The following is a 26,257-nucleotide window of genomic DNA, read 5'->3' on the forward strand; positions in this document are numbered from 1 at the left end:
TATCTCACCATGTACCTCTCTGGCTGAATCAAAGTTTTCTTTAGGGTTCGACACTGACTCTCCAAGATTTGGTTCTGGTTTGTAATTCCAAATAACTACAATCATCCCAAAACAGAAAAAACAACCAAGGAAAATAACGACAAACACATCAGAATGCAGAGATAGAATTAACTTCCATATCGTTTCCAAAACTTTGGATTATAAGAAGCAAACTTATTTGGCCATAACAGGTCATGAGATGTAATATATAAAAGAAAATAAAGCAAAATGAGAATAGAGAGCAGCTGACTACTATTTTCTACAAATATCATGTGTTTTTTTTTTGGGGGGGGGGACATAATTTTTTTCTGGTGGCATGAAAATGCAGGTTGTGATTAATTCTGCTTTCTGTGGTGATGGTTGTTTTTTATTTTTTTAATAACTGTCTTACTAGACTAAATATATCAAAGATGGCTATTCGTAATAACCTCTGCTCATCAGCAACACCAACATTACTTTTACTGTTGCAAATAACTGTAACTTTATTGATGAGGTTGTGAGTAACTTAAATGATAGAGAAACTGTAAATGTAATTTTTCTTTCATTGACAGATTCCTTCTTTCTCCCTGGCCACTTGCCCACACATAGTAGTCTTGTGTTACAGGTTTTTCACCTCTCATGCATAAGACTGATATTAAAAAAGAAAAAAGAAATTCTTGCTTTCTTGCAAACAAACAAAAAAAAAAAAAAAAAAAAAATATATATATATATATATATATATATATATATATTACATGATTTCACAAGTCTTGTCCATTACTACAAAATATATTAGAAGAGCAGTAACTTATACACTTATAATAGATATACTGATCTTCATTCTGCAAAAGATATGAAGCATGTTTGTTTGTCAGTTTTGGATATAAATTTGAAGCCCTAATGTAAATTTATTCATAGTGTTCATCTTCAGTGATTCAAGTATACAGAATATGAATTTCAATATATAATGTGCATCATTTTACTTTATATATATATATATATATATATATATACTGATTTGAAGATTTAGGCTATTGCTTCTCAGCTTATTATAATAACTTTTAAGAGTTGCTAAAAAGCATACTATCTTTACATGTTATACCATGCTGCCCCATACAGATCAGCTACTATCATATCTGCCACCCCCCCCCCCAAAAAAAAACAGTATCTTTTATTTCACAGAATTGCTTACTAAAGAAATATGATTTAAGAAGAAATCTTACATAAGAAACAGCAGCAGAGAATTCAAGAATCCATCTAGACTTAGGTGAAATATCAGATCAATTTCATACCAATGTAGAGAGATATGTGTTGCTGCTACGATTGCCTACTCTTCTAAAATGGGTGTCTTGGAATGATACTGATCCCTCTAACATTCTCCCAGAATATAAGAAGAAATATTGAGAAATTTGATCATTTACATCACAGAAAAAAAAAAAAAAACAGAAGCAAAAAACATGCAAACAACTCTTTAATAGAACTCATTAAAAGTTGTGCATAAAATTATTTTGACATATGGGGAAAATATTGCAGGAGTAGCATTAGGAATGACAAGTAAAGAAAAAATTGGGGGAAATATATTAACCTGAGTTAAAAAGTAACAAATGCAAATTCATTTACATATATTTTAAACTGACATTGCAAAACAATAACACAACCTTAAAACTTAACATCAAAATCAATAAAAAATTAATAAATCAATGAATGTCTTTCAAAGGGGCACATAATGCATGGTATATGCTTCTTTTTCTTTCATTTTTTTTTTTTTTTTTTTTTGGAAACTAGTAGGTAATCAGTTTCCACTTTTCACTATCACCAAAATTTAGTGCATCTCCTTGGAGTGTTGACAACAAGAAGTAATGTATCCTCTTTTTAACTAGTATTCACTCACATGAGATCTGCAGGCAATTCTGCTGAGTTAAAGTGAGAAAAAGATCTAATTGCCTATTCCAAATATCAACTATGAAATGGCTGAAAAAAAAAAAGGCCTACAAAAAGTTCTTGTAAATTAGTGACTAGAGATGAATCTATAATGGTTTTTCTTCCGCAGACATCCATCATGGAAGTTACAGTACAAACAAGCATGATTGTAATGCTGTAAAAACCACCTAGATAACCTTTTTTGAAAGAGGTAGTGTTAAGCTGATGAGTATTTTCATTTTATCTGAAATGTCACTGAAGTCCCCCCCCACCAAAAAAAATCAGCAAAATTTCTCTTTTGTGAAAAATAAAAAATTTTAGAGATGGAACATCCATATGGTCCATCACCCACAGTTTTCTTAAGAAAAAATTTTATCCTTTGCAGAGATTAGCTGCATTACATTACATTTAGTCGCTTCAAGACAGATCTCTCAAAGGACATGAAGGCACACACACACGCACACAGATTAAGTCATGACATCACATCACGTGATGGGTATGCACTACTGTCACTATCCAGTAAGACAGCCGCATTCATATTCTGTCACTGCACTATCATGCCGAGCAAACACAGGCAGATGACTGTCACTCTAAGTGACTACTGGTTTTGCACCAATATGATTTAGCATTTGCTTTCTCTTTAATCAGTGATGTATATTTAAGGTGACTTTACATTTTGGTACACTGCTCATTTGCACAAAAGAGTAAACTGCATGATTTTGATCACCATTTGAAGTTGCATTTGCACCATTGCAGACTTTCTGCTGTGAGCATGGCAGACTGACTAAAATCTGTGAAACAAACATTATATTCCTCTGATCAAGAAGGTATGAGTTGTACTTGAAGATTAGGACCTAACCTGAGTTCTCCACACACTGCATCAAGTGTATATAGTATTTAAGAGAATGAATAAAGGATACATATTCATTAATGCCATTTGCTATACCATGGCATTAAGGGGAGATTAAAGTAGAGGCAAACAATTGCAACTTCTGTTTAACAAACATTTCCAACTTTTCTGCAATGTAAAAACATGCAAAAAATACCCAAAGTTGCTATGAAACTTATTTCATAATAGTTAGTAGTTTCAAAACCATCCAGAGACTTAGATTGCAGGTTGAAACCAACTCTACTAAAGGATCTGAAAGTGCAACATCAGATTCTTGTTCACACACACACATATATATATATTTTTTTGAAAACCCAAAAGTTGTAGTCATTGGGGAAGACAGTATAATGAAGACTGTTCCAAAAAGCAGAAGTGCAGGATATGAAGGTATAGGATGGGAAATTTGTTCAATCAGTTAAAAGTTTAACTGTAAATGAAAATGTTAACTGGCAGCTTCTCATTCATATATGAGTACAGGAAAGTGGAGGGATTTTAGCAACCAGTTCAGAGGAGCAGTGCCTTTGAAAAAATCTATAAAAGAGACAATGCAACAACAGAAAATCTATGGGAAAGTGGCTGGAGAGAGGTAGTGAAGGAGGAGGGGTCATCAATTAAGCGAATTTTTCACTTCTGAATCATCTAAACATAAATGCAAGAAAAGTATATTTAATATACTGTCAGATATTTCATTTTGAAAATAACAAACTATCACCAGTGGCTTAACAGAAAACAGATCATTCAATTTTGAATGATCAATTGTTTGTATTCTACCTTGTAAAAAACTGTTTTCTGTTAAGCCACTGATGATAGTTTGTTATTTCCAAACTGAAATATCTGGCAGTATATTAAATATACTTTTCTTGTGTTTACATGTAGATAATTCGTAATTCATGTCACAAGTTTCTCTCAAAAGTAGAATTTTGTTCACTTCTGTATACATGATTCCGATTTTAAGTCACTAGTTATGCAAGCAGCTCAGATGATAACCCAGTCTTATCAAAACATAAGCTGAAATCTCAAGGTCTAGCCTGCCAAGCTGAAAAGGGGATCACATATCATTTAGTTTTGAAAGCATAAGAAGAGCATCCCCATATGAACATACTCCAACAGCATGTTTTAAAAACTGAATGATGTCCTGCTGGACACATCTGCTGGACTGCTGCCAGACACAGACCTGTCCATCAGATATAAATACTGAATACTAGGATTTACCACTCGGTATTTCATCTGGAATATCTCACTATGGACTCTGAAAGAATGCAATTTCTCTAAACATTGCACTATTTTAATTATTGCTACATATTAACTTTGTGATCATTCACTGAACGTGGATGAACTGTTATCCATAAACTCCCTGTTGATATAATATTGTGTGTACAGTATATGTATGGCTAATCCAGTTAAGAGTCTTACATGCTCCTGGACTTCTTATTCAGAGGCTGAACTTCCTGAAGGCTGCTGTTTGAAACATTCTATGCTAGTGTCCAGTATTCCAACTGGACATTAGTGTAAGTAGAAAGTGGCTAATTGCATTTACAGAAGGGTCAAATAATAGCCCACAAACTGCAGCAATTACATACTGTATGTAATACCAATGCAAGTGAAAGATAGTGAAAGAGAAGGTGAAATATACTGATGACTGATGGTGAAGACAGCATGGATACAACTACAGTGAATGTATTGAGGAGAAAGAATGCTCATCCCACGCATATGCAAATTCAGAGCATGAGGGTTAAAAAACAGGATTGAAAATGCAAGCAAAGTCTCTTTTGTGATAAGTAATCTTATCATGAAAGTAGCCCCAGAAAGTAACATAAATGCAATGCTACCCACAAGTAAACAAGAAAGCCAAAAATTGAACAGAAAAAATATGGTGTCATGGTAGTGAATGAGATACAGAAGAGTTAGAGACCAATCAGAAAGAAGAGTAAGCAAAAGAAAGTGGAATAGCAGAGAGCAGAATGAGAAGAGTAGTATCAAATTTAGCACAAAAAATGTGAGAACATATGCAAGGAAAAAGACATTAGGAGTGCACTAATGAGGCTAAGGAAAAAATTAAGTCAGGAGCACAGTGAGATGGAATAGTTAGAGAAGAGACTGGCTGTTCAAAGGGAAGAAGGCAGAAAACACCAGTTGAAAGAGGAGTTGAAGATGATGATGATGATGATGATGATGACAGTACAAGGTCAGAAAGTAGGTAGTGGATGGGGTGGGAGGAGAAATTAGTGTTGTGTAGAGACTACTGTGAGGCACATTCAAATAGAACATGTGTTAAAAGTGTGTTTGGGGACATGATAGAAAGAGTGACTGATGCTGTACAAAGGAGAGGAATTGCTGAAAAATTCAACGTGTTGTTGATTGGAACAAATGAGTTGCAAAGAAGTGCAATTAATAATGAGATATGAGAGTGTTGTTAAAGCGATGAAGTGAAAGAGGGTCAGGAAATATTGCAGGCATGTTGTGTGGATTGCAAAAGTTGGCTGATAAGAGAAAAAGAAGGGATATGATAGAAACATTTATGTTACCTAAAGGGTTTTATAGGATCAATGCAGAGGAAAATGTTTCAGCCTTGGCTAGAGGATCCAGAACAAGAGCTCATCCCTGGAAACTGAATAAAGGTAAAGGTATAGTTAGGGATGTGAGGATTAGATTTCTTGCTTGGAGAGTTGTGAATGAGTGGAATGGGTTGTCAGAGTTAGATAAGAGTGCTTTGTCTGTTAATGGGTTCAAGGATAGGTATGATAGATTGTGTGGATAGTTTGGGTCTCTGCAAATGAGTTTTTGGCCTCCATGGAGATGCCCATATAATAATAGCTGGGAGAGAAGGAGAATGTGAAGCTGGATAGACTTTTGAGGAGCAAATGCATGTCAAGGCAGGGAAATGAAAATCAGACAGTGAGGCTAAGAGCATAAAAGACCAGGAAAGGCATAAGAAATGTAATAGTTGTATGAGAGATAGGACTGTAGGATTTGCTTCAATGGAAACAGTGAAGTCAAATGTCTTGTGGAATGGTAAGGTTTAAGAAATATGAGATGGAAAGGAGGACTAAGGCAAGCTGTTATGTGTATACACCAATGTGTACACATAGGAATATTAGGAATAAAGGAGCAGTGTTTGTGGTCATTTTAAAATTAGTTAGTTCTCAATTCATTGGTGTCAGTGAGACATGGTTGACTAGAATATGATGGATATAGAATTTTTCCAGAAGAGACAGAAAGGATTAAAAAAAGAGAGATGGAGGTTCAAGAAAGCAGCTTTGAGACTCTTTCAAGTGAAGTTAAAGTGAATAGGAATTTTATGTTTTTAATATGGTGTTACTGTAGACCAGGAAATGTAGAGAGGTGTAATTCTGAAATTTAGATAAATGCAACTAGTAAGTGACAATACTGGGTGATTAAACTATGGAAGCAGGAAACAACATGTGCAAGTAAAGAGAACAAGTTGTTTAGGAGGCTACACAGTGTGCTGGAAGCAACATAGTAGCAACATGAGTGTCGCTATGAAGCCATCAACTGATGAAAGCAACTGATAACTGATGAAATTATTATTATTATTATTATTTGACACCTCCAGGGAGTCCAAAGACTCATTGAGGGAAGGCACCTGCTCTACAACTCTGTCTCCACCACTCGCTGACTCCACCAACACCATCTAACACCGACCACTACCACTAGTATTTTCACAGACAATCACAAACATCCATGCCCATGGCGGGATTCGAACCTGCAACCTTTTGGCTGGAGAGCAGATTCGCTAACCACTCGGCCAGCCAGGATGGCGAAATATGAGTGCATAGTTGATCTAAAGAGATGTGAGGAAGAATAGATTAGAAGCTTATAGCATTGCCTTCTGATGTAAATAAATAACTGCAAATAAATAACTATATTTGGTTCCCAAACTTATTTGGTGTACTGCTCCCTTTTCCAAAAAAAAAATTTATTCAACCCTCCGCTGGAAACGACTTTCTAAGACCTGACCAGCTCTACCTAATACATACAAAAGAAAATTGTATGAAAATCGGATAAGCAGTTCTCAAGTTTTAAGCAAATAAACAGATAGATATAGAAACAAATTTGCATTTTATTATGCATCTAGTAGAGATTTTTGAAGTTTGGAAATAAGACACCTTGGAAATGAGATTTTAAAACTATTTGTTGAAATCAACAAAAGAAACAAACTGCATGTAAACACACACAGGACAAGTTAGAGCTGAAAATTTAATAACACTTAACATTAAGAAAACAAACATAAATTGCACACATGTAAAAATCGCACATAAAGTAGTAAATAACGATTAGTAATATTAAAAACCATCCTAATGAGAAGGATGAGCTTGGTGTGCTATTACCGATTTATTGATATTTGGCTCTATATCTGTCAGCAGCATTCTTAAATCACCGTGATCAGCTTTCTGCAGTCGGTTTCTTTTTTTAGTTAAGAGATTTGTGACCACATCGAACCCACATTCAACTAAATATGATGATGGAAATGCGAGTAAAGACTTTTTTACTACAACCCACAATCAGGATAAAGTATGGACATCTGCTTTTGCAACCAGAACTGTTGGTACCCATTTTTGAATTTTAATTTCAATTCCTCATTTGTTGTTACTTCTATCAATTCTTCTTATAACTGTCAAAATTCTGAAAACAGGTCCAAAACCCAACTGGGTATTTATTATTATTATTATTATTCAGGCCTCCATGGAATCAAAAGACTCATCATGGGAGGTCCTTTCTAAGAAACACAAGTCTATCAAGACTCGTCGGGGGAGGTCCCTCCTAGGAAACACAAAGTCTATCATACCACTCCTTAAATGCATTGACCATTCTCACTTTCACCACTCCATCATGCAATGCATTCCATGGTTCAATCACCCTGCATGCAAAGAAACCACTCCTCACCCTCTTTCTCACAATTTCCTTTCGCAACTTCCAGGAATGGTCCTTTGTCATGACGCCTTCCAGCTGTTCAACCAAGCGAAAGAACTCCCCAGTGTCAACCCTGTAACCACCTCTCAACAGTTTAAAAAAATCTCAATCATATCACCCCTCCTTTTTCTACCCACTAAACTCTGCAGTCCACACTTCCTCAGCCAATCCTCATAACTAACATTGTACAGTCCTGACACCATCTTTGTTATTCGCCTCTGTACCCTTTCCACAGTTAATTTATCCCCTTCAAATCGTGGGGACCAGATCTGAGAACAATAGTATAAGTGTGGTCGGATCAGAGTCTTATACAACAGAATGATAACCATTTTATTTCTGCAGGTCAGTGTCCTTCTCATTATTGCAGCAATCCTCTGCATTACCTTCACTACCTTTGCAATATGTCCCCTAAATTTCGGGTTTCTATCAATCATCAAACCCAGATCTCTTGTCTCTCCTACTTTCTCCAGTTTAACTCCTCCCATAGAGTATGCAGCATCCCATCGATGTGTCCCAAACCTCAAGACCTTACATTTTGCTGCATTAACCTGACACCTTCATTCATTTTCCCATCTATCTAGCTTATTCAAATCCTCTTGCAGGGTTACCACATCTGCACTATTACTAATAACCCTTCCCAGCCTCGCATCATCCGCAAACCACCAAATATCCCCTTGCAATCCACGGACAATGTCACTGATATAAAGGTTAAACAATATAGGTCCCAGTACTGAGCCCTGTGGAACCCCACTTGTAACCTTCTGCCTCTTTGATATTGCTCCACCATATATAACTCTCTGAAGAATATCTTTCAATTGTTGGTTGAAATCACAATGGAGAGCCTCCAAGTACTGACAATAGCTGAGCATATCTTCATCAAATTTTTCCACTTCCGCTGTTCATAGATCTGGAAACTTGCTGAATTCTTCTCATCCTAAGTTTCATTTGTACAGGACAAGTTTTGACACAAATGCAGAAGCTTTTGTTTTTATTAAATTCAGCTCATCTCTTTGGAGCCATAGATTTGTTTCATTAAATTTATTAAATTAGCCTCTACACAAGAATTTCATTAAATTTGTTAAACAAGTCGGTCAAATAAGCTATGTCACTTTTGAAATTAATCAAGTTGGCTCATAAATAATCATCTCTGTTTTCTAAAAATTGTAGCACTGAGTCAGAATTTATAAAATTGATTCAAACAGGCATCCTATGTTAGCCAACGAACTTCTGTATGGATAGCGAGTGATCGAATTCTTCATCATTTTCAATACAAAGTTGTCCAAACAATCTGTCATTCAATGAATTACTTTTGATTTTGTTGACTGCTGTAATTACATAATATAATGACCTGTGTAGGTGATCACTCAGGTATTTGGCAACTAAATGTTGACAATGAATCACACAGTGTACAGTGAATACATTTGGCACCATCTCTTTGAAATATGTGATAAAACAACAATAGCTCACTACCATCACTGGAGCACCATCGGTAGCAACTGACAAGATATTATCAAGTCGTATAGAGAGGTGGGTTTTTTAAATACTTGCATAATGAGTCTTCAACAACCTGGACCATTTCATCAATTCTTCGTTGCACTATATTATTGCTCAAAGGAATTTTCTTGATAATATCAGAGGCTGGTTTGTGCAGTACAGCGTATATGACCTCACTAACAGCACAGGATTAGTTCTTCACAAACATTATGCGGCTTTCCCGATTCTTCTCCCGATTTAGCAATCAGTAAGGAAATGTTGCAAGAGGCATGCAACCCATCATCATCTAGTTTAGATGCTGCTGAAAACATACCTGCCAATGTTGGTTGTTTCAAAAATTTTTCTTTAAGTGCTTGAAAATATGATAAATCCTTATCTTTTTTATTAGCATGAACTTTTGTCAAACGTTCTTCTAGTCTTGAAGGCTTCATAGATTCATTTGAAAAACTTTTTAGCAAATCAAGCACATTGATAATGTTTTGTTTGTAGGCGACTGAATAAAGGCGTATTTCAAATATTTAATATTATTATTATTATTATTCAGGCCTCCATGGAGTCAAAAGACTCATCGTGGGAGGTCCTTCCTAAGAAACACAAAGTCTATTAAGACTCATCGAGGGGAGGTCTCCCACCTAAGAAACACAAAGTCTATCTTACCACTCCTTAAACTCATTGACCATTCTCGCTCTCACCACTCCATCAGGCAATGCATTCCATGGTTCAACCACCCTCCATGCAAAGAAACCACTCCTCACCCTGTTGCTCACAGTTTCCTTTCATAACTTCCAGCGATGGCCTCTTGTCATCACTCCTTCCCGCTGTTCAACCAAGCGAAAGAACTCCCCAGTGTCAACCCTGTAACCACCTCTCAACAGTTTAAAAGTCTCAATCATATCACCTGTTTATATTTCTTCTTGGGTTTTATCTGAAAAAAAATGTAAATTTACAAAATTGCTAGAATGCAATTTCTCACATACCCAAACCAAATTATTTTTACAAGAAATGTATAAAAATACTTACATGAAACCTGCTGTTTTATTGGAATAACTATAATTTGCTTTGTGTGTAATCAGTGTAAGTAAGGTACCGACTAAGTATTGAATATGCACTACATCAAATTGCTAACTACTTGTCACACAATCAGAAACAATCTAAAACTGATTTCATATGTCTTAAATATTTATAGTATTATACAATGAACATGTCATAATATGCACATGTCCTTCCTGTCAATGAGTACTGGACTTGTAAAATCCCGATCATCTGAAAGTGCGTGCCTGACAACACTTTGCTTGTTGAGACCTGTTATTGGACTTCAACAATGATCGGCTGTAACTTGCATTTTGTATGTTTCCTTGGAAAATAAAGCAACAGCCATTACTTATGTAATACAACAGTTATATCATCAAAATTTTTGATGATAAATTTTTTTCAGCACCTAGTTTTTGTCCTTTATGTTTTCCCATTCCCCTTACCTCAATTCAATGCTCCCTTTTCTCATGAAGCCACTATTGCCCCTGGATTGTTCCAGCTCCCCCAAGGGAGACAGTACCCACTTTGGGAACCACTGATATACAGCATCATGAGAACATTTTTATACATTTTCCTAACAGAGGTTATGGATGCATGTAAATATAAACAAAACATGTTTATGACAGAAATAGTGGTGCTGTGCTGTGCTACTCTTCTCCTTTAAAGCATTAGCAAGTTTTAATGAACAATGCCATCTTGTCCATGCCCTAATTCTGATTTTCACTTTATAGATGTTCTATAACAGAATAAACAACATCCCACAGGTATTCTTTTGTGTTATTCTTTTCAAACTATGTGTTTACAATCATTCCTTTTTGATATCAAGCAGTATCATGTTGTTAGGAATAAGGACTGTACGAATGTAGGACCGAGCAATCACAATTCCATGCACCAGTGGACTTATTCCATACGACAAGAAGCAACTCATACTGCCACTTTATCAGTGAAACAACAAAATCAAGTAAAAAAATCTCATCATCATCATCAAATTCCTGCCATGTACCCTCAAAGGGTGTACAGGATATAATAGTACTACATGAAAAATTTACATCATTACTAACTTCCTATCTATAATTTTCCTCCAAATCAAGTCTGTTACTTGTCAAGACTCCAACATTATCAGATTTTATATATCTATCGTGTAAGGCACTTTTTACCATATCAATCCACCTATATCTTAGTCTTCCTCTGGGTCTTTTTCCTGCCAACCTGGCAGAGAACACTTGTTTTGCTAATCTTTCCTCGCCCATTCTGTTTAAGTGACCATATCATCTGAGATTAGTCTGCTAACGCATTTCTGGATGCTGACAATGTCAAGTTCTTTCCTAATATACTTGTTTTTAATATGATATTGCTATTGATGCCATCTGTTCACGCCTCTAATCTTTCTCAGGACTCTCATATCTGCGGTCTCTAGTCTTTGGTGTTTTACTTCTGACCCAGCTCTCAGATCCATAAGTTAAAACTGGTTTGAACACTGTCTTGTATACAGCTAAGTTAGTGTTCCGACTAATTTCTCTCTTATTCCATATGAATTTATTCAATTGACTTTCTACCATACCATCTTTAAAAATCTTCACTAGATATTTCCCATACCAAAAACATCCATCCATCTATGTGTAATGTGTTGCATTGTTCCATAGTCCAGGTTCTGTATTCCTGCCCATGCTAATTGACTGTGGGTACTTGCTGTTAACAAAGACTTCTGAACTACATCTTCCATGAAAATTCATAACATGTAGCTCTCTATGTGCCATGGACAAACTAATGGGTTTGATTATGGCTGTTCACATCTCCATCCATCTTGTAGAGTCTGGTGGCCAGATGACATAGCCAGCCTTCACAAGAGTGCTGTTCCTGTCAATATTTTAGGCCTACCTGAACATGTCTTCGGATCCCTGTCACCTGCTGACTTCCATGTCTTCAGCACATTGCTAACTCTTGATTTGGGAATGATTAAGGGCTCAGGTCATAATACATAGAAATATTTTCCTGAATGATACTTGACCTCTGCAATGTTGTTAACTCTTTCTGTGTGTTCAATGTTCAGCATATAAGGTCAAATTGAGTTCCAATGTAATTTGGTAGGCTAGTGTACATAATTAATAGTTCAGCCACTGCAATTGCAATTGCAAATATCAAGATTTAAGAGTACTACAAATTTTAACTTACCGTGAAGTTGGAGGACTCTTAGGTGGGAGACCTGTTGCAAAACGTGGAGAATCTAAAGGTGGAAGAAAAGAAGAGAATAACTTAGTTGTAGTAATATACTAAAACTATTAATCAATGCAGAAATAAAACAGAAATTATTTGCTGCAAAATTCCTAGGCCAGCCTTTTCTCTAATCTTTGATCAAGTGCTTTATTTCTAACCCACCTTTCAGATCCATAACTTAAAACTGGTTTGACCATTATCTTGTATACTGCAGGTTTGGTATTTTGGCTAATTTCTTTCTTATTCCATATAACTTTATTCAGCTGGCTACTCACCATACCAGCTTTGCTTATTATGTTGTCTATTTCCAGATATAACCTGCCATCTTCACTAAAAAACTGTGTAAATAGCTGAAATATTTTACCTGTTCTATAGGCTCTCTGTTCAGAACATAGTTGATGTGTTCAGTGTTTCTGCTTATTTTAGTTTTTTATGAAAAATGAAATCATTTTTCATAGAAAAAAAATTTTTTTCACAGATTTTTCATAAAAATCATGCCTATTTTTCTACCTATTTTCAGATGGCTTAATTGCTGATTTTCATGCCAAATATGTTACCGCTGTATTCAATTTAGTTAAAGAATCCTGGAGACTTACACTAGATGTGTTTAGAAGTACAACATCATCTGCATAAAGCAAAGAGGTAAGTTTACCATCTCCAATTCTAATATCAGACCCAATGCCACTTTCTTTCATAATGTGATTCATATAGATGATGCATAAGAGTGGAGATAACATACATCATTGTCTTGCCCCTGATTTTACATCAAACCATCTTCATATATTTTCTTCGCTTCTAATTGCTAACTTACAACTTAAATATAGACTATGCATTGCTCTGTATAATGTTCCCTTTACCCCATGTAATTGTGGTGTTTTGAAAAGCTTTTCTCTGGGCACATTTTCATATACTTTTTCCAGATCTACAAAACTTAAGTATAGATTGTCATATGACTATGATTTCTCAACTAATTGTCATAAAGTGAAAATCTGATCTCAACAATCTCCATATGGCCTGAACCCAGCTTGTTCTGCTCCAAGTTTCTCTCACTATCTTTGTCAACCTCATTGCAAGCATACTTGAAATCCTCTATAATATAACCATACAGAAATTCCTCTATAATATAACCATACAGAAATTCCTCTATAATTCTCATATTCAGCTTTATTCCCCTTTTTTTGTGGATGGGAAATATTAGAGCTCTACTCCAATCATCTGGAATTTGACTTTTTGACCAGGCACTCTGAATTATACAGTGTAGCTACTGAAAAACTTTTATACCTCCATACTTAAGCATTTCTGGTCAAATATCATCTACTCCAGCTGCCTTTCTGCATTTCAAGTTCTTGATGGTTTTTCTTACTTCAATATCAAGTATCGAAGTAGAAAAAGCCATCAAATTTTCTACTTCAATATCACGTATATCAAATTACTGATATATACTCCTCTTTGCATTCCTCTTAAAAATGTTCTAGTATGTTGGAAGATTTTTTTCACATGGTTAGACTATACATTATATATTTAGTTTAATCCTTTATCCAAGTATAAGCAAACAAAATTTGCACCTGAAACTACTGTTTAACTTCAGATGCAAACTTTGTTTGCTTATGCTTGGATAAAGGATTAAACTAAATATATAATTTATGTTATAGTATGGTTCTGTCACAACTTGTTTCATTTAACAGTGTTTCAAAGTAATTACTCCAGACATCTAGGATATTTTTACTTCAGTTTTCATGTCACATTTAGCATCTTTCTTTGATTCCTTTTACAGTACTCTTTTCTCCATTTCAAAGTTTTTCGATAGCCCCAGAACATTTTGTCACCTTATTGAGATTTATTTTTTATATTCTTACTAAACTCTTCCCATGAGTTTTGTTTAGCTACTTTAACACATAACTTAGCTCTCTAACATCTTTCTCTGTACTCTTTTAGGACATCTGCCAACTTATTTGATAGTAACTTTCGATTTGCTTTCTTCTTTTCCAGAACTGCTTCTTTAACTTCTAATGTCCACCATATAGTTCTTATTTTTCTATCCTTACTATCCTTACTAAACAAGAATCAAACCTTGGTTCTTGTTTTCAAACTTCAAATTTTCATTGATAATGTTTGTATATATACAGTTTGTAAAAGCAGCCAATGTTAATTCTATTTAAAACTTTTTTACATACTATTCTTTTCAATGTAATCTCCATTTTTATTCTGCTTAGCACTAAGAAACAGTCACTTCTGGTTTCAAGTTCTCTGTAAACAAACAAGGATATGAAAAAGAGCACACCCTGTTTTTTTCAATTCATGTATCTTTTGATACTTTATTATAAACAATATAGGAGCATGGTCTGAAAAGTTCTCAGCCTCAACCATAGATGGCAACATTATCGGCATGATTTTTTTTTCTAAGCTGGTACATCTGTCATAAGCATCCATGTGAAATTGCAGGTCATTCTATCAAGTAGTTGGTTTTATACAGCTGTCTGAAGCAAGAGTGTTGTCTGTATCCCTTGAAATGGATAAAATTCTTTGTAAAAGAAGGCTTAATGCCAAAAGAAATTCATTCGAAGTTCATAAAAGTTTGTGGGTACTCTTCTCCTTCATTTTTGACAATTAAGAAATGAGCTGCTGAGTTTAAACGTGGCAATTGGCCGTACCGGCATTGAAGATGATCCACGTGAAGGAAGTCCAAAAAGTGTAACAACACCAGAAATCATCGATCAAGTGCCTGATATGGTATTGGATGACCGGCAAGTCAAGGTGCATGAAATTGCTGAGACTACAGTCATTTCAAAAGAACGTGTAGGATATATTGCATGAAGAATTGCAAGGCTCCTTGGAAGAATAAAAGAGAATAGTGTGACAGGAATAGTAGTGAGTGTGCTCCTAGGTATGACTGTGGTGAAATGAGGCAGAGAGCAAGGATTATGAATGATATGCTGGCTGAAATGTGTGAGGAGATGGGAGTACAATTTGTTAATGTGTGGAATGAGTTTGAGGGACGAAGTGAGCTGTATGAGAGCGATGGACTGCATTTGAGTGGTTATGGTGTGAGTCGCTTGGAGAGACTGCTGCTGGAAGGTAGAGAAGTGAATAGAGAGAATGAATCAGATCGAGAGGGGAATGATGTGGAAGAGCAGGAGAGTAAGACAGGAGAGATTGAAGGAGTGGATATGAATGGGGAAGTGACTGGTATGCGCATAAAAAATGAGAGAATGGGGGTGCAAGAAGAGCAGGGAAACGGGGAGGCTCAGGGTGGACAGGGGTACACAGCGTGAGAAAGGTGGATGCTCCAAGAGGAGGTGAGAGCATGTGTAGGCAGGAAAGGAATGGGATGACCAGGGATCAAGAGAAAAACAGCTGGAATTCAAAAGGGTTCTAAAATGAAGAAGCAGAAAGGGAAATGGCCCCAGTCTAGCATGGAGAGATCGCATCGAGTGAGTGATATCAGTAGAACTAGCTGTAGATCCAGAAATGAGCTGTTGTGTTTGTATACAAATGCTAGAAGTATAAGAAACAAGGCAGATGAAATGGTTGCACTAATTGCATCTGTTCACCCGAAGATTGTTGAAATAAGTGACACATGGTTTGAAGAGGATGACATCCTGACAGGAATAGAGATGGAAGGATAGGATGTGTTTCGTGAGGATAGAAGGGGTAAAAAGGGAGGGGAAGTGCTATTGATGATAGAGAAAGAGTTATGCCCATACAAAGTAGAGATGCAAGACAGAAATAGTGCCAGTGGCTTTGAGGCGGTATGGTGTGAGATAGAGGTGAATGGAATCAAATACTTGGTTGGATATTGTTATAGACCAGGTAATGCGGATGGTGGTGATAATGAAATGCATAATCAAATTAGCCAAGCAAATAAGAAAAGGGTGATCATTATGAATGATTTTAATTATGGCAATATAGACTGGAATGATGAGATAGCAACTGGAAGTAAAGAAAATGAGTTTCTTGAATTTTTGAGGGATAACTATCTCAGACAGTATGCAACAGAGGGCACACGAGGATTAAGGGTCTTGGATTTGGTTATCTGATCAGAGGATGTAATTATAAATGAGGTGTCAAATCATCCACCAATTGGTGAGAGTGACCATGAGGTGATTACCTGGGTGGTTGCCAGCAGTGCGAGGACCACTGTGAGAAAAGGGTATATGTGAAACTACAAGGGGGGGGGGTAATTACGAAGAGCTCAGGAGACAGCTTGCGGGTGTAGCGTGGAATGAGGAGTTAGCTGGAAAAGAGATCAATGCAGCTTGGGGGATTTTCAAAAACTATTTAGTAGATGCAATGTCTAAGAGTATTCCAGGGATGAGAAAGTTAAATAAGGTAAGTGTAAGATGGATGAATAAAGAGATTAAGCATGCGATACAGAGAAAGAGGGCATTGTAGAGGCAGCATAAGAGAAGTGGAAATAACCAATTCCATGAGGACTACAAAGACCAGGAAAGGCAGGTGACTTGGTTGGTGAGGGTAGCTAAAGAGAGGTATGAGCAGCAGTTAGCCAATGAAGCCGAAAAGAATCCTAGGGAGTTCTTTTGATATGTAGCCAGCAAAAGAAAGAATGATTATGGAAGGATGACAATGATTGGAGAAAATGGTATAAAGAGAGCTGTTGCAGAATGTATGGTGGAAATACATAATGAGTAGTTCATAAAGATCTTTCAATCTTGTGAATGTGATTTCATGGAGGAGAGACTGACTGTAAGTGAGCAAGAGGTGTTTGGGGAGTTGAGTAAACTAGATGTAAATAAGGCTGTGGGACTTGATAATATATCACCGCGTATTCTGAAGGAATGTGCCAGGGAGTTGACACCTGCCTTGACATATTTTTTTAATACGAGTCTTGCACTTGGTCAAGTTCCTAAGGAGTGGAAGGAGGGCAAGATTGTGCCACTTCATTAAGGAGGTGATCGAACTCAAGCATCAAACTATAGGGCTATCTGTGTGTCAGGTGTTGTGGTTAAGTTGTTGAAGAAGCTTGTGAGAACTAGGATCCAGAGTTGGGTTGACGACAATGGTATTGTCTTTGATGGATAGCATGGATTTCTGACCTCTGGAATGTTGAGTATGAGGAAAGATTGAATGGATGTAATTTGCAGAGTCTGGTGGAGAGGAGGAAGAGGGGAGATATGATAGAGACCTACAAGTTGGTAAGGGGTTGTTATAAGATCAATGGTGGAGAAGTTCTACAGAGAATAGTGGGAGATCAGGGGAGAACCAGAGGTCATCCCTGGAAACTGTATAAAGAGGGTGTGAGTAGAGGAGTGAGAGGCAGGTTTTTTTCATGCAGAGTTGTGAATGATTGGAATGCCTTGCCTGAGAGTGTGGTGTCTGCAAGGAGTTTGAGTGTGTTTAAGACATGGTATTATGAGATGTGTGTGTGTGTGATAAAAGGAACTGCCAGATGAGTCTTTGACTGCATGAGGTCTTGGGGTAATAATAATAATAATAATATGAAAAAACTTCGTGCAAGATGGGTGCTGCACTTGCTCACAGCAGATGAAAAACGCACTCGCATGAAAATCTCTAAAGAGTGCTTGGAATGTTTTAACAAGAATAAAACTGATTTTGTGCATCAATTTATTACTATTGATGAGACTTGGATTCACCATTACACACCAGAATCCAAACAGCAGTCAAAACAGTGGGCAGAAGCCGGTTGTTCAGCGCCAAAGAAGACAAAGTTGGTTCAATCAGTAGGAAAGGTCATCGGTGTTTTGGGATGCTAAAGGCATTTTGTTTATTAATTATCTTGAAAAGGGTAAAACAATAACTGGGGAATATTATTCCGATCTTTTAACCAGACGAGACGAAAAAATTCATGAGAAAAGACCTGGTTTGCAGAAAAAAAAAATCATCTTTAATCAGGACAAAGCACCTGCCCACAAAAATGTTTTGGCAATGGGAAAATTAAGAGATCTGCACTATGAATTGTTGGAACATCCACCCTATTCCCCAGATTTGGCTCTCTCTGACTTCTATCTCTTCCCAAAACTAAAACTCTTCCTTGTTGGTCAGCATTTTTCTTTGAGTCAAGAGGTGATTGCAGCTGCAGAGGGGTATTTCAGATCTTACTGAGAACCACTACAGGGATGGAATAATGGTGCTGGAGCATTGCTGGAATAAATGTACTAGTCTTAAGGAAGATTATGTTGAAAAATAAAAATAATTTTGAAATCGTTTTTTTTTTTCATTGTTACACTGAGAACTTTTCAGACCACTATCATATATAGAGTGTACTTGATTATCCAGTTTCTTTGATACAAACCATGGACCGCAAAGGGATTTTCAAACAAGTCTTCATTAAGGAATCTTCACTGAAGGTTTGTTTGAAAATCAAAAGAATCCATGAATAGTTTTACAAACCTAAATACTAATAATTGACACAATCCATACACTGTTTCAGAATGCGACATTGGACTGCATTTATATTTAAAAAATGTATGACATTAAGAGAAAGAAAGAAAGAAAGAACTTATATTTAAGAGTATAACGAGCATATTTAACAGTATAAGAGTATAAAAAACAAGAGTATAAAGAACAAGCTATAAAGAAAACAAAAGTGCAGTATGAGCAGAAATTGGCAAATCAGGTGAAGAAAAACCCTAGAGAGTTTTTTAGATATGTGGCAAGTAGAAGGAAGAATGATCATGGTAAGATGATGTTAATGGATGAAAATAGTAGCATGATAACTGTTGCAGAAGACATTGTTGAGATAGTCAGTGATCAATTAATAAGGGTGTTTCATCCTCATCAGAGTGGAATCATGAGAACTTAAGTGTAGAGGACATAGGAGAGGATGTCGTAATTGTGAGTGAGCAGGAGGTAGTTGAGGAAATAAATAAACTTGATGTCAATACGGCAATAGGATTTGATTACAAATTGCCACAATTCTTAAGGGAATGTTCCAGAGAATTGGCAGTAGCATTATCATGCTTGTTTAATAAGTCTTACAACAGCACAGGTTCCAAGAGAGTGGAAAGAGGATAAAATTGTTCCACTGCATAAAGGTGTTGATATGGCTGTTGATAGGTGTTGATTCAAATTATAGGCCAATCCGTATATCTGGAGTTGTGGTGAAGGTACTGGAGAGATTGGTGAGAAGTAGGATATAGAAATGGGTTGATAACAGCAGTATCCTCTGTGATTATCAGCATGGATTTGTTAAAGAGAGATCATGTTTTACTAACTTACTTATGTCCTATAACAAGGTAACAAATATCTTGGACAGAGGAGATGCATATACAGTGGAGTACTTGAATTTTGCTTCTTTGGATAACAAACTTCTGAGAGTTGGATCAGTGACTGACTGTCAGATAGGTATCAGAAAGTTGAATATATGGGGGTGCAGTATCCCGAAAGAGGAAGGTCACTAGTGGTGTACCACGGAGGCCAGTTTTGGGACTCTTGTTGTTCAATTTGTATGTTAATGATATTGGGATGGGTAACTAGTGATATGCAGCTGTTTGTAGATAATACAAAATTGGGGAGAGCAATGCAAAGTCAAGTGGATGTCATGGCCTTTAGAGGAGGACTTGGATAGATTGAATGAATGGGAAAGTAAGTGGAACTATCAGTTCAATGTTTTAAAGGGAAAGATTTTGAAATTTGGTAAGCAAAAATGGGATGCAAAGTATACACTTGGTGGAGAAACTTTAAAGGAGGTAAAGGAAATGAGAGATCTGAGAGTGGTGGTGGACAAGAACTGGAAATTCATGGGCCAAGTTGCACAAGTTGCAAAGAGACGTCACATCAGATAATGGCAATGATGCAGAGGACCCTGACATGCAGAAATATAAAGAGGTTATGATGCCATTGTATAAGGCTTTGATCAGGACTCATATGGATTATTGTGCACAGATTTGGTCACTGGATTTACATGGTGACGAGGATATGTTAAAAAAGGGTCCAGAGAAGATTCACAAAGGTGGTCAGTAGTCTTTGAAATTTGCAGTACAAGGACAGATTAAGAGAATTCAAATTGCAAAGCCTCATAAATAGAAGGAAGACGGGGGAGGGGGTATGATTGAGACTTATAAGCTAGTCAGGTGGTTGTTATCTGGTTGACATGGAAGAGATTGTTCATAAAATGTGAGAGAGGGTGGTAGAACAAGAGACCACTGCTGGAGACTGTATAAAGTGGGTGTGAGCAGAGGAGTGAGGAAAAGATTTTTGCATGGAGAGTGGTTAGTAAATGGAATGCACTGCATGAGCATGTTGTGAATGTAGATGAATCATTTTAAGGCACAGTTGGATGAGCATTGTGTGCAATAGTGTGTGTGCCTCCCACAATGAGTCTCTGACTCAATAGAGGGAGGATATTAATAATAATAATAATATTTAAGGTTAAAATTACTCTTCAATTTTCACATTGAATTATTTTAAAGAGTATAGTAACATAGATTTGCCATATACAGCCATCATAACAATGACAGACAAAAAAGTTCTGCCTTAATTAATCTAAAAATATATGGCCTAACAGATTTCTAGTAAAATAAAAAAAAATAGTAACAGTAATAATAACAAATAAGATAAATAAAAGAAAGACATTTCTTGTCTCAAGTCTTGTGGGTGGATTTATTACTTATAAATGTTTAAAAGACCTTGGGTCATAGAAAAAAAGCACAGAAAAAAACTATCCTTTTTTTAGCAATTTGATTTGTACTTAAAAAAGGAGAGGAAATTCTATTGTATGTCTGCGTGGTTAGCCTAGTGGCAATGTGCTTCGCAACCATATGTCTGGGAAAGGAGTGTCCTAGGTTCAATTCCCATCGCCAATGTGAGGAGCTTAAGGATCTCTCTCAGACATAGCCAAGTTAGCCGGTCTTGGGAATGGACAGCAGGGTTTCCCCTCCTGCAAGCAGGCAAACTGGCCCCGTGAACACATGCAGCTACAGCCATAGAAAATACCAGGAGGCATAGGGTTAGTCACCTTATCTTGGGACAGGTACAACTTAGAAGGGAGAGAAATTCTATTGTCATGGATATAAAGTTGTTTTAGAATGAAATGGATTAATTAAATGTCTGTGTCAGGATATTGTTGGACTTTGCACTGCACAGAAATCTATTAAGTAAAATTGGGTAAAATAGAGAGATAGATAATTAGCTGATGGCATGAATAAGAGTGGTTGACAGACAGATAACACAGAACAGTATGTGTTGAAGCAGGTGACTTGTATATATCACAGGTCTCTGTAGATGAACCACATCTCTTTTGATTTGTACCCAAATGATATTGGGGATTATTAGATGAGGAGATGGGAGGCTGTCCAATTGTCTGCTGATGATGCTAAACTGGAAAGAGCAGTAGTAAATAAAAGTGATGCAAATAATTGCAGGATGATTTAAACAGACTAATATTCAGGAAAAAAGAGATTAATGGATTTCCAGTTCAATGGAATGAAACATAAGTATGCACTTCAGGCAAAAAAAATATTGTAAACTGTGTATTACATCGATGTGGCTAGGGATATGGAGAGTTGGAGGGTGATAAATTCAGGGCATTTTTTTTTTAATGTGATTAACAGCCATGAAAGACTGTTGGCCTATAGTATATTAGTATGAATGGACTAACAGTTAGTCCATTCATACTAATATGAATGGACTAACTGTCCATTCATATTAACCTTGTTCTAAAAGACCAAACATGGAATTTTTTGAGCCACTTCAGAGCCCCATATAAATAAGGTAGTGGTTTCATGCTGAGCAATGAAAATCATTTCTCCTCAACTATATATTGTAAAGGTAGGCACTAATACAAAAAAAAAATTCCATAAACAATCACTTGAATGATGAAAACATACTAATATGGATAAAGAAGTTATTATCCTTCTTTATAAGGCTTTGGTATGATAATACGAAATAACGAAAGAAAAGAGTGACAGAGTTAGAATGGTGAGTCTGTTACTGCGGTATGACAGAGAGGAGTTTAGAAGGAGGGCCATAATCGCAAATGACATTATGTGCAGGTTATGCGGACGGTGTGGTGTGGAATTCGTGGACGTGTGGAATGAGTTTGATGGGCAAAAGGACTTATACAAGATGGATGGCCTGCATTTGAATGGACTTGGTGTGCGGAGACTGGAAAAAGTGTTGTTGAATGAAGTGAAAATGGATGTGCAGAACCAGGGAAACTAGAACTACCAAGGAGCGGGGGGGAGTGGATATCCAGACATCAGTGAGACAGTTGAGTGTAAAAATGTATATAATGTACCTGAGCCAGCAATAAGGACAAAAAATGGGAATGGGATATTTAGAATAACGCATCAAGATAGGGGTGGGACAAAGGGATCACTGCAATTCATGTATACTAATGCCAGGAGTATTAGGAACAAGAAGGAAGAATTTTTGGCCTTGATTGGCTCTTCCTGGCCACAGGTTATTGGCATTAGTGAAACATGGCTGACAGAAGATGATATAGTTAGTGGGATAGAATGTGTAGGTTATAGTATGTTTAGGAGGGACAGAGAGAATAAAATTGGGGGAGGGGTGTTATTGATGATAGCTGATGAACTGCAGCCAAGGAGAATTGAAGTATTGCAGGATAGTGAAAGGAGCTCATTTGAGGCTATTTGGTGTGAGATTGACACTGGCAGAATAAAATATACAGTTGGGTGCTGCTATAGACCAGGTGATGGAATAGATGGTGGAGATGGTATGCATAAACAAATTAATGAAATGAGTGGAAGGAGGGTAATTATTATGGGGGATTTCAACTATGGTAACATTGATTGGAAGGAGGAGAGGACACATGTGAGGAAGGAAATGGATTTTATTCAATTATTAAGGGTTACTATCTGAAACAGCATGTAATTGAAAATACTAGGGGTGTGAGAGTGCTTGACCTGGTAATAGTATCTGAGAATCTGACTGTAATGAATATGACCATGTTGCCACCTATTGGTGAGAGTGATCATAAGGTCTTGACCTGGGAGGTGGCTAAAGGTGTGCAATTTGTGATTAAGACAGGGTATATGTGGAATTACCGTGCTGGCAAGTATGACAAGCTTAGGAGATTGCTTGGATCAGTGCCATGGCATGTACAACTGCAAGGGCTGGACGTCGATAGAGCATGGGAAGTGGTCAAAGAGCATTTACAGGAGGTTATGGCTGATTGTATACCTAAGGTCCGAATAGTGAAACAAGGAGGGGTTAAATGGATGAATAACACCATTAAGCTTGAGCTGCAAAAAAAGAAACAACTATGGAGGGAATTTAAAGAAAGGGGTGACCTGAAGGCACACGAACGGTATAAAGTACAGGCCAGAAGGGTAACGAGTGTGGTAAAAACAGCAAAAGCCGATTATGAAAGGAAACTAGCTATGCAAGCAAAAGAGAATCCCAAACAGTTCTTTCAATGTGCTGCAAGCAAGGAAAAAACTGTACATGGCAAAATGATTTTAAGGAATAACGATGGTAAAGAGTTCACTGAACCAGTCGATATAGTGGAGTTACTGAGTGCGCACTTTGCAAAAGTATATCATCCAGGTGGTGACGTTGAAAAAATGAAGGAACCATTAGTTTATACGGGAATTGTGATGAATGAAGTGGAGGTGAATAGTCTATTACAGAACATTAATGTGAATACATCTGTGGGATTGGATGGTATACCGGCACGGGTCTTGCATGAAGCGGCTAATGAATTATCAGTGCCCTTGACCATGTTGTTTAATCTGAGTCTCGGGTCTGGCTTAGTCCCGAAGGCGTGGAAAGAGGGGAAAATAGTTTCACTACATAAAGGAGGATCCAAGACTATGTGTTGCAAATTACCGACCGATCAGCATATCAGGAGTCGTTGTCAAGGTCTTGGAGAAAGTAGTCAAGGGAAAAATACAGGAATGGATTGATGAAAATGAGATACTGTACAGAGGACAGCATGGCTTTGTGAACGGTAGATCATGCCTCAGTAACTTGCTCAAGTTTTATAACAAGGTGATGGCTGAACTGGATAAGGGAAATGAGTTTACAGTGATACTGCTGGACCTGGCAAAGGCGTTTGAGAGGATACCACATGGAATTCTAATCCGTAAACTACAACATATGGGAATGGATATAGGGTTGGTGAGATGGATAGCTGGGTGGTTGATGGAGAGATATAAAAGAGTAGTTTATTCAGGAGTAGAGTCCAAAAGACGGCCTGTGACTAGTGGTGTGCCACAGGGTTCAGTTCTTGGACCACTGCTGTTTAATCTGTTCATTAACGATATAGGGAAGGGTCTAAGTGGGATAGTTCATTTGTTCGCTGATGATGCAAAGTTGGGTAGGGCGATAGTGAACGCAGAAGATGTCAAAGTCTTGCAAGATGACTTAGATGGATTGGAGTTCTGGACTAAGGAGAATGGATGTCAATTTAATGTGACAAAATGTAAGGTTATGCATTTTGGAGTGAAAAGATTAGCAGCAGTATACCACATTGGTGGAACTGTACTCCAAGAGATTGATGAGGCCAGGGACTTGGTAGTGTCGGTGGATAGGGAGATGAAGTTTAGGTGGCACATTGCGAAAGTAGCTAAATCAGCTCATCAACTCACTTGGTTGTTGAAAAATACCTTGACAAGCAGAGAAAAGCAAGTTATTGTACCTCTGTACCGAGCCCTGATAAGACCTCATCTCCTCGGTTCCTTCTTGATGGGGAGGAGGTGGAGAGGATCCAGAGGCGAGTGACTAAGATGATAGCAGGTCTATGGAATGAACCATATGAGAACAGGTTGAAGATTTGTGGGTTGCAGAAACTAGTTGATAGGCGGAAAAGGGGAGATATGATTGAGACATTCAAATTGCTAAAAGGATTCTATAGGATTAATTCAGATGATATTTTTGAGATCAGGACTGGTGGTGGGAGAACTAGGGGACACCCATGGAAGCTGGGCAAGAGCGTGGTTAGCAGGGGTGTTAGAGCTGGGTTCTTTACTTTTAGAGTGGTAAATGAGTGGAATAAGCTGCCAGAGTCTGTTGTGGGTGCTATGACAGTGAGCGAGTTCAAGGCAAGGTATGATAGATACTGTGAGAATGTTGAACAGTTGTGTGAACATGATGTTTAGGGCCTCCCTCGATGAGTCTAAGGACTCCTGGAGTAGCCCGTAGTAATAATAATAATAATAATAATAATATCTGAATTATGGTTGAATTTAGTTGCTTGAGTGATGAGAAACTGGTGGAAAGGATTCAGAACTGAAATGACCAAGATGGTGTAAAGTCTGTGGAATGCTTTCTATAATGATAAACTGAAGGGCTAAAGGTTTTGTGGATAACGAAATTTGGTTAACAGGAAAAGAAGAAGGGATATAATAGATGCATATGTCATAGAAGGTTTTATTGGATAAATGCAGAAGGAATTTTCAATACATGACAGGAGGAGAGGGTCTAGCAATGGCACTTCTTTTGGTGCAACGGCAAAATTGTGGTCGAGGCAATGATGTTATCTTCATCAAGACTTGCTAGACTTAATGTACAACACAGAACATGGTATCTGTCGCATAGCTCCAGAAATAGCCAACAACATCAGACTTGACATTGCCAATATTCTCTCCCAGTCGCCTCCAAAAAAGCAATTTATCTTCTGGTCAACTCGCTGCTCTCAGAAAGTTATGGAACGATAAAAGTATTGTCATCACCAGAGCAGATGAGGGTAATGCCAGTCTTCCTTAATGCCATGATATATAATCAAAAAATGGATATTATTCTCCAAGATCGCACTACCTAGATCCTACCATATCACAATCCCGCAAAAACGCAAGTAAAAAATTAAAAAACGTA

General features: G+C 37.1%; 1 protein-coding gene across 8 annotated transcripts in view; it reads right to left on the reverse strand.

The window, feature by feature from the left end:
* LOC150109587 (tensin-1-like) overlaps positions 1–26,257 on the reverse strand; it is a 540,448-nt gene that overhangs the window by 113,941 nt on the left and 400,250 nt on the right. For all 8 annotated transcript variants that reach the window (XM_090413690.1, XM_090413698.1, XM_090413682.1 and 5 more), the window contains one exon: positions 12,458–12,509. In XM_090413690.1, coding sequence (XP_090269816.1) covers positions 12,458–12,509 — 52 coding nt within the window. The remainder of the gene's footprint in view (positions 1–12,457; positions 12,510–26,257) is intronic.

This window comes from Typopeltis vanoorti, chromosome 2 (assembly GCF_054136105.1).
Source record: "Typopeltis vanoorti isolate ZY-2024b chromosome 2, IOZ_Tvanoo_1.0, whole genome shotgun sequence".
Taxonomy (NCBI): domain Eukaryota; kingdom Metazoa; phylum Arthropoda; class Arachnida; order Uropygi; family Thelyphonidae; genus Typopeltis; species Typopeltis vanoorti.